At 53.1% G+C, this 9619-nt stretch overlaps 1 protein-coding gene across 1 annotated transcript; it reads right to left on the minus strand.

The window, feature by feature from the left end:
• Positions 1-2636: 2636 nt before the first annotated feature.
• FBXL14 (F-box and leucine rich repeat protein 14) lies at positions 2637-5313 on the minus strand. The gene has a single exon (XM_032196458.1). The coding sequence runs from the start codon at positions 5311-5313 to the stop codon at positions 4111-4113; it is 1203 nt and encodes a 400-aa protein (XP_032052349.1). The 3' UTR covers positions 2637-4110.
• Between the last annotated feature and the right edge of the window lie 4306 nt (positions 5314-9619).

Below are 9619 nucleotides of genomic sequence, written 5' to 3' on the forward strand. Positions count from 1 at the left end.
TTTTCAGTCAAGAAGTTACTGTAGACTTTTTTTTTCCTTAACGCAGGAAAGAAAGACCCCACACCTCCCTGCAAGTAAAGGAAGATGGATATAGTGTCAGGCTCAATTAGATCCAATTGTGGTGGCTTTCCCTACAGCGAACAATGCAGCTTTTGTGATGAACTCCCAGCAGAAAGCTTGGAAGTTGGGGTGGGGGGAACAACAACAACACCCCCCCCCCAAAGCCCAAATCTCGAGATAGCCTAGGTGCCGGCCTTTCTCCTCAGGGTGGGGAGGAGACAGCGCGCAGCTGTGGCCCCCATAGAAAGAAATTATTTTCCCCTTTGAAATGAGGCACCGGCACACGAGGGGAGAGAGAGGTGGCTAGAGCTGGAGACAAAGAAGTGCAGATAGTCCAGCCTCAGCCCAAAGTGTCTGCGGCCGAGGAGGTTGGCGTGGAGGCCAGGCTGGCCCTGCAGGCGCAGGGGACCTCCTCTGGTGGGGCGGCCGACCCACCTGGAGCAGCACCCGATGCGATGCGCCGGGGCGAGCGGGATAGCGCAGGGGGAACAAAGTGGCCTGCTCAGTGCTGGAAGTGCTTAAAATGCAAATGTACAGGAACTTCAGACCATCCCCCTCCCTCCTCGGCATAGAGGAAAGCAGCTTAAATACAGCCAGGCCTGGAGAGGAATGTTAAAAAGAGGGGAAGAATCACCCTCCTCCTTTCCATAGGGACCCTCACACGGCAAGATTCAGTATGCATGACTGAACAAGCAAGCAAGGACAGCTCCTCTTTTAACTTTCCTGAACAATGGCTCCAGCTTCTTCCACCATTTCGCATTCTGTCTACCCCAACTCCTCCTTTAAGAAAGGAAGGGGGCAGCGGGGGAGAGAAAGCCCTGCTGCAGGACTTAGAGGGAGAAAAGCTTTGTTTCGTGCCCTATAAACACCGCTTAAGCTCCATCTCAAACAACAATAAAAAACCCACATCGTGGAAGTCTAAAAGGGACCCTGTCAGGTTAAAAGTCATACATTAAAGAGAAAGATCATGGTATAGTACAAAGGATACCTTAGATTTTTTTTTTTTCTCTGTTAACATCCCCACTTTACTTTCTCTTTACTTTCATCTTTGCTTGGGCGGTGGAAACCAACTGAACCATTTCAGATTTCCCAGGTTCTGATGTGCTTGCGAGAGCACAGTTTTAGGTGATTGTCATAGCTGGGAAGCATTTTTATTTAATGGGTCTTCCACAGGGGATGGTGAGGGTAGGCCTCAATTTAGGTACAGAAAACCTCTGCCATCTTCCTGGAGCTTTAAAGAATTAACAAACCCACTCCTTCTGCTCCCCCTTCCAAACGTCAGGTTTCCCCTACCACGAAATATTTAATTTGCTTGACAGCAAACTTCAGCACTTGCAGCTTGTCTGACCTCAGACGGAGCAGCTGCCTCACACCAAGCAGTCCTACTCGGCTTCTCTCTAGATGCTGAACGCTCCCGCAGCCAGCGCTGGTCCTACCAAAACCCTTCCCTACAAACTTTTAATTATGATGTTACTCAACATCCTGCACAGGAGGGACCAGACTCTCCACTTCCTTTCCCTCAGCGGTCACTCCTTGAAGCGAGAGCAGCCCCAACCCCGCTGCACAGCACGCTTACCGAAACCCAGGCAGGTCGATACCTCTTCAAAAAGCACAGACAACACAGATACGGCGTGGTTTTTTTTCAAAAACATACTTCATATTTCCTCTTTTATTATATAAATATCAGTTTAACCTTTTACTGTAAGAATATAAAATGTTTTAAGAGGATCTTTGTTATTTTTATACAAATTCACAAACAGTACAATTAATCCATAGGGGTCTCTGGGTTTGCGTTAACTCCATGGTCTGGCCTGTTACTGTGGAGGATTTGAGATTTTGAACACACAAGAAAAAAAAAAAGCCAGGATATTGTTCTTAAAAAAAAAAAAAAAACAACAAAAAAAAACAACTTACTCTTCCTCTTTAAAATAATAATAATAATAAAAAAAAAAAATCTAAAGAACCAGCTCCATTTTATTGACAGAACAGAGATAAGACAGATGAACTTCAGTCTCCTCCCCTTCACATTACAGCCTCGGGGCCTGCAGGCCTGCTCTGCTCCTCTCTCCACTCACAAACAGGAAGCCTCACATAGTGACCTTTTGTAGGTGATTTGGGAGGGGAGGGGGAAATATTTGCATATATCTATATATATAAATTTTTTTTTTAAACCAACTTGCATTTTTACACATTTCTGTTAACAGTAGCCCAATCCTCAGCATGGATTCTCATGTTGCATGTTTGTGCTAGAAGAGTAAAAAATGCAGAAGCACAGTTTGGGTCCCCGGTCCCCAGTGAAGAGGGACGGAGAGGCACAACCAGAATGTGAGGGTGGGACACAGCAGGGTAAGCTTAAAAGCAAACAACAAATAAAAAAAAGGGGGGGGGGGGGAGAAAAAGAAGAACAAACCCAAGGGGCGTTATTCCAGTCTAGGCACAAAAATGTTTCAGTCTCAAAATCTCTTTCCTGTAAGAATTCCAGGGTTTTTGAGGAGAAAAAAAAAAAAAAGTAACAAATTAAAACGAGGTAGCCAGACATCATATATATATTTATATATATAGAATATATTCAGCAGAAAAAAAATGTACTTAAAAATCCACAAGAACAGCAACTTCAAATGTCTTTAAAAATAAAACCATGTGAGAAAACGAATACTGTAAAGAGGAGAATGAATGAGGAAAAGTGGGATCAGTTACAGGATATAAGCAAGGGATAGATGGGAGAGTAAGAGGCTGTTTTTGTAGCAGTAATTTTTTTTATGCATTTCAAAATAAAAACAGGTCACAGTATCTCAAATGAAGCAGAAATGAAGCTGGAGATTCTTCCTTAAGCCCCCTGGGCCGAGGGCAGCTAGCCACCCCTTCCACCCGCTCGCCCCCAATCCAAAAAGAGGAATGGATATGTAGCTGGATATGTCTATCCCTGTTGCCAAGAAGAAGGAGGGGAGAAAGAGAGAGAGAATGATGAAAGGGAAGACGAGTCTCTCGGTAACTCTCAGTGTCCCCCAGTAGATGGGAAGGTCTAAGAGACCGGGGTCTGTGTCCAGTCCCTACAGAAACAGGCATAGGAGGAAATGGCATCTTCATCTCCAGTATAGAGAGATGGGAGAAAGAACAGAGTGCCTAGGCTTCTCCCTTCACCATAGTGCAGGATGACATGGAAACAGACTGACAAAAGGAGAGGTTGTAGCTATCCCTGTTCTCAGTGCAGTGGAGAACTGGAGTAGTGGGAAACTGTATCCACCCACAGCAGAGAATAACATGGAACTGGAGATTGAAAACAGACCAAAAAATAAAAATCAATGTACCTAGGGAGCAGTATTTCTGTCACAATTCCCAGTTGATGGGGGAGGGGCAAGCGCAGAGGTGGAATGGTTGTTTGTTTTTTTTTGAGGGGGGGGGGATTTTAGCTTTTTTTTTTTTTTCCTTTTTTAAAAAAACAAAAGCTGTGTCTGTGCCCAGTGCAGGATGACTGGGTGGCCAGGTACTTTAGTGTAGCTAGGAAGCCTTTTCTGCTATTGTTTGTTCCCATCTCCATTCCCACTCTCCTTGACATAAACCAAAAATAAGCTACTCTTAATACATGGCAGAACAAGGGTCTCGATCTTTATCCATCCTTAGTGCACGAGGGGATGGAAGCAGGGAGTGGGGATAAAGAGGGGTGTCTCTAGCCCCAGTGCATAAGTGTGGGCTTCTACCTCTTCTGTAGGAGAGGATGCTGGGGGGTGGGTGTGGGGGAGCTCCGTTTCCCCACTGTGGAGCTGGAGGCACGACCTGGAAAAAGGAGAGGTTCTCTCTCTCTTTCCTCCTGCCCCCCCCCCTTCCTCCTCCTCCAGAGCAAGGGTTGTTAGGCAGCAGAGAAGAAGGGTCAAGGATATATACTCTTTCTCCGTGTTCCTCCCTCCAGTGCCAGGGTGCGTGGGTAGCATGGCTCTGTGCGTGCCCCTCTCTCTCTTTCTCTCCTCCGTTGCAGCAGTCAGTCAGTCAGTCAGTCTGTCTGTCCGTGAGTCCCTCCAGAGGAGACGGAGGTCTCGGGGCACCCCCCTCCTCTCACCTGACCTTCTCGCTCTCAGTCATTTCCCAAAGTCCCAGGTTGAGCACCTTGAGGCAGGGCAGCTGGGTGATGCGCTCCAAGCCCCGCTTGGTGATGCGGGTGCAGCCGTAGAGATCGATGCCCGTCAGCTGGCTGAGGTGTTCGGCGATGAGCTCCAGGCCCTTGTCGGTGATGCGGACGCACTGGCCGATGTTGAGGGTGCGGAGCCCGTGCATCTGCCGCACCATGCGGTTGATGCCCTCGTCGCTGATGTGGCAGGAGCAGAGGGAGAGGGAGCGCAGGCCGTCCAGGCCCTGTGCGATGTAGGCCAGGCTCTGGTCCCCCACCTTGTCGCAGAAGGAGACATCGAGGCCGGACAGCCGCAGGCTGCCCATGGCCAGGTGCATGATGCCCGTGTCGCTGATGTTGTCGCAGGAGCGCAGGTTGAGGCTGCGCAGGCTGCTCATGTGCGACAGGTGCAGCAGCCCCGCGTCCGAGATGCCGCCGCAGAAGCTGAGGTTGAGCTGGCGCAGGCGGCCCAGCCCGCGGGCCAGGTGCTTGAGCGAGAGGTCGCTGAGCTTCTGGCAGTCCTGCAGCGTGAGCTGCTCCAGGCCCAGGCAGCCCTCGGCCGCGCTGCGCGTCATGCCCGCCAGGTGCCCGATGCCCACGTCGGAGAGGTGCCGGCAGGAGCGCAGGTTGAGGCTCTTGAGGCGCTGCAGCCCCCAGGCGATGAGCAGCAGCCCGGTGTTGGTGATGTTGCTGCAGCCGCCCAGCTCCAGCACCTCCAGCCCCTTCAGGTACTGGGCGATGCGGCCCAGGCTGCTGTCCGTGATCTGCTTGCACAGGCTGAGGTTGAGCGAGCGCAGGGAGCTGATCTCCGCCACGAAGGCGTGGCCCAGCCCGTTGTCGGTGAGGTTGTAGCAGCCGCTCAGGTTCAGGCTCTCGATGTCGGCCATGCCCTGGATCACGTAGCTCAGGCTGCGCCGCAGCGACAGGATCTGCACCCGCCGGATGCCCCGCGCCGCCAGGCTGGGGAAGAGCGACGGGTTGGCGCGGCGCAGGTGCAGCTTGGCCTCCACGCCCCGCCACACCGAGCGGTGGTAGGCGGCGTCCCGCCAGGCCGTGCACACCTGCGCCGCGCGGCCCTTGTCGCGCACCTCCAGGTAGCCGAAGATCATGGCCAGCAGCTCGGGGAACAGGCACGAGATGTGCGTTTCCATCGCCCGCACGGCCCGCACGGCCGCCCCCGCCGGCGCCGCGCTCCGCCGCCGGGCCCGGCCCGCTTCCGCTCGGGGCCCGCCCGCCTTCCGCTGCGCCGCTCTCCTCCTCCTCCTCCTCCTCCTCCTCCTCCTCCTCCTCCTCCTCCTCGCCGCCGCCCTCACATCGCCGGCCCGGGCGGCGCGGCCCGGCCCGCGGGAGACGCTGCTGCGCGGCGCGGCCCGGCCCTGCGCCCGCCTCTACCGCCGCGCCGCGCTGCTACCGCTGCTACTGCGAGCACTGCTGCTACTGCTGCCGCTGCTACCGCTGCTGCTGCTGCCGCCGCGCTGCTGCTGCTGCTGCCGCCTTGCCGCGCCGTGCCGCATCGTGCCGCCTCCCGGCGGGCGGCCCCCCGCGCTCCGTCCCCGGCGCCGGCCGCCGAGCCCCGCCGCCTCCCTTTGTCTCCGCGCCGCCGCCGCCGCCGCTCACAGCCCGCGGCCCCGGGCCGCCCGCATCCCGCGGAGGAGGCGGCGAGGCGGGGAGAGGAGGAGGAGGAGGAGGAGGAGGAGGAGGAGGGAGGGCAGGAGGCAGGCAGGGAGGGAGGCAGCGGCACGGCCACGGCCCCGCCCCGCCGCTCCGGTACCGGCTCCGCCGCTCCGGGCCCGGCCCCGCCGCCTGCTCCGCTGCGCCGCTCGCTGCTGGGCCCCGGCGCCGCGCTCCGGCCGGGAGGGAGGGAGGGAGCGGGAGGAGGAGGAGGAGGAGGAGGAGGAGGAGGAGGAGGAGGAGGAGCCGGCGCTCCCCGCGCCCCTTGCGCAATGGTACGGCCCGGAACACTCCGAGCCGTCGCCCCGGCAACAGCGCGGCCCGGCCGCTGCTCCCCCCCCGCCCCGCTTTTAACCCTCGCGGCGCCGCCCGGCGCACAAAATGGAGGCGCCCCCACCCCCCAACAGGGGTGTGTGGCTGTGGGGGGCTCGGGGGGTGTGTGAGGGGCTCCGAGGGCACGGGGCAGCTCGAGGGAGTGGCTGCCGGGTGGCGGTGTCCTGCGGCTGAGGGGCTCGCAGCGGTGTCAGGGGGAAGCGCCTGGGGCTGTGGGCTCGGGTGGTGGCAGCCCCCGGTGCCCCGGGCACCTGTAAAAGCCGTGCCAGGTGCTGCTGCACGCCGGGGAGGGCTCTGCAGGACGGTGTTAGGAGGAGCGGGGCTGTGCCGAAGAACTTCCGTGCCAAAGGGCTGTAAAGAAAAAAAAAATAAAAATAAAGTTTGTATTTGTTCAACACAGCAGGTCGCATCTTTAGTAGTGTTTGGATTGCCACAATGCTCAGGTCAGCCTAGTTACCGACACGTTTTCTCTAGCTCAACACGTTAGACTCTTTGACTAACCTGAAGGAACACGCGCCTCATCTAAGTGTCTGCCACAGGAACACCTGCGGCTGTGTCTCCACACAGATTCCACATCAGTAGGCTCTTGTTGACCACCCGGAGGTGAACTGCTTTGTTTTCGTTCTGCCTTCTTTCCTCTCTGCTTTAAGTTGGAGGCCACAAGAGCTGAAGGACGGCTAGGCCGTGATCCAGCAGCGCGATCCCCGTGCGTACAAGCATCGCCGCTGACATTAGGCTGTGGTTTGGCAGCGCACGCAGTCCAGCGGCAGTGCTCCGAGTGTTGGCTCAAAGACACTCCGGCCGCACGATGCGAAGTGCTGACCTGGTGCTCATTCACTCTGCCTGCTCAAGTCAGCTCGCAAAGTTTTTGACAGGTTAACATTTTACTAGCAGACTTTATGCCGGATCAGGTATCGCCGTACGCAGCTCCAGCCAGATCAGGTATCGTCTGCACCCCTGCAGCTGGCATAAAGCCAGTGCAAAATTGGCGCTGGCTCCGTATCGTGTGCTCTGGCTCGTTCAGAAGTGTGATCATGTGCCTTGGCCTGATCCCGATCAAATTTGTGCTCCTGGGTGATCCAGCGAAGTGTAGGTCTGGTTTTAATGATCACAGAGACACGGCTCCACACAGACACTGCACCAGGTATCGCCTGATAGGAATTTATCTTCGTGGTGTTATTTATGTATTTTTGCGCTGTCAAGGGTGGTGCTTAACCACCGGGTTAGCGTGAAGATGATTAGGTGAGTATTGCTGAGCAGCAGGACTATAAATCTCAAACATTGCAATCAAAAGGGAAAATTTAGGTGAAGTGAGGAGCAGGCGAAAGGCGCGCGTGTTCTGTGGCTCACAGGCTGCGTGGGGCTGACACGGGGAGAGTCGTTCAGCTGAAGACAGGGATTGCTCACAAGAAGGATGAGTCCCGTGGAGATCAGGCAACATGTGAAAAGAAAGCAGCGCAAAGGTGGTGTTGGTATCTCTCGGTGATTGGTGCATTACTCATAACTGGCAAAGCTACAAGCAAGTTATACAAGTCATTCCGAGAGAGTGCTAATGAAGTCTTTTACCGTATTATCCCGAATTTGGTTGCAGAACCTTACCATGGAAGTCACGCTGTATTTCCCGTCTCTTAACCTTTTACTTTGAAACCACATTTGGGGGAAGCGGGGAAAGGCATACTGTAAGGTATGAAAGTTAACACAAAATACTTTTTTCTTTATATCTGACCGCGTTGTGTCTTTAAGCGCCTGTTGTGTGTAACCAGCAAGGGTCAGAAAAAGATGATGCATTTTTTGGAGACCCTGAAGTTCCCTTTCTCACATGGTATATTTCAAGTGCCTGTGCCTCCTTGTGAGCAGTTAAGATTTACGTGTTAAATGGAATTGCCCTGGAATTTGGATTCCTAATCCTAATCGACATTTTCTTTTTGTGGAGAGTAAAGACAGAAAATATTCTTCTAGTAGACTTTTGTTTGCTTTCTCTAAGTGACAGATGTTGGGAAATAGAGGCATAGAAAGAAAAGTAAAAGTACGTGAAAAGGGGCAATTTATCACATGGCTGTTCAGTTGGTTTTGCGTTTCCAGGAGTAAAGAAATAAGTGCCATGTTTATCATGATCTCATGGTACAAATAGGAGGTGGTAATCACCATGTGATAAACTGCATTTTATTAAAAATCTCTGCCTGCCTCATACGCGCTCTGACAGCTAATCTGTCCCGCTGGAACCATGTCTGACATTCCAGCCCCTTGAGCAGCTCCCAACAGCCGCTTTCTCTTTTTGAAAGCACTTGCCAGATAAATGTTTCATTCTTTTTTTCCCCAATTACACCGGTGTTCAGTGGAGGCTGGACAGTTTTCCTTGGCGTTGGTTCAGGAGGATCTGCATAACTTGCTTGTGGCTTCAGTGACTGGGAGCAATCGGTGCCGATAAAGCTGCACCATCACCTGTCCCGTATCTCTGATTGCATGGTTGGGCATAACGACCACCAGGTCTTTCTGCAGTTCCCATCTCAGTGTCTTTCTGCTTGTTTCTTTTGCTTTTCAGTTCGCAGGATGTCTTTTTTTGTTTGTTTGTTTGTTTTCTGTTCCTCACCTAGCTCAAATCGATCATTTAAGAGACAACAAATACATATTCTTTCTGTCTCCTTTTTCTTCTGCCACCCTGTTCCACATGCTTTGTACGTTTTTACAACTTCATCCACGGAATGGAAAACTTGTGAATTTATTCACAGGAATCTCTTGGCATTTGGCTTTTCCTTACCAATCGGTGGTGGCCACTGGGATTGCAGGAGAGAAATGACAAAAAACTGCTTAAACGATAAGGCCTGGGGTCTGCTAGCCCTTCTCTAGGGCTAGCAGGTAGGAGCCCCAAGGTGATCCAAGGCAGGTAGGAGCCCTGAGGTGTCCTTTATTCATGCCAGAGGCTTTGGAGACCTAGGCTGTCATTTAAAACGGCAGTGCTTTAGTTCCCACCCTTGAAAAAAAACAAGGCATGGATGGCCTCAGCCTCTATCGTTTTGTTGCAGAAGTTGCAGGCTTGTGCTGTTTGGGGTGTAGCCTGATAAAATCCGTTAGCTAATTTCCTGTGACTGGCAGGCGCTGGGTTTTTCAGTCTTTTTGTCCAGCCCACCGCTACATTACTTCTCAGTTTGAAGTGTTTCTCCACAGCCCAAGCTGCAGTGGGGAAATTTCTCCTTTCCAAAAAAATTGTAACTGGCTTAACAAGCAGTTCAGCTGACGCTGGTTTGGGACCGGTTCAAGTTCTAATGTCACCGGTTTGCTGTCAAACATCCAGGTGGCTGCAGTTGTTGGAAATCAACTTCACAAGTTGGTTTCCAAAACTTTGTCGGATTTGAAGTGTGTCCACAAAACTCAGCTAAGCCTGGGACAGCCCGGTGTCTGAAACTGGGTTAAAGCTGGTCTAGTGGATCTGCTTAAGAGGTAACTTGGGAAATG

The sequence above is a fragment of the Aythya fuligula genome, chromosome 1 (assembly GCF_009819795.1).
Source record: "Aythya fuligula isolate bAytFul2 chromosome 1, bAytFul2.pri, whole genome shotgun sequence".
In the NCBI taxonomy this organism is placed as follows: Eukaryota; Metazoa; Chordata; class Aves; order Anseriformes; family Anatidae; genus Aythya; species Aythya fuligula.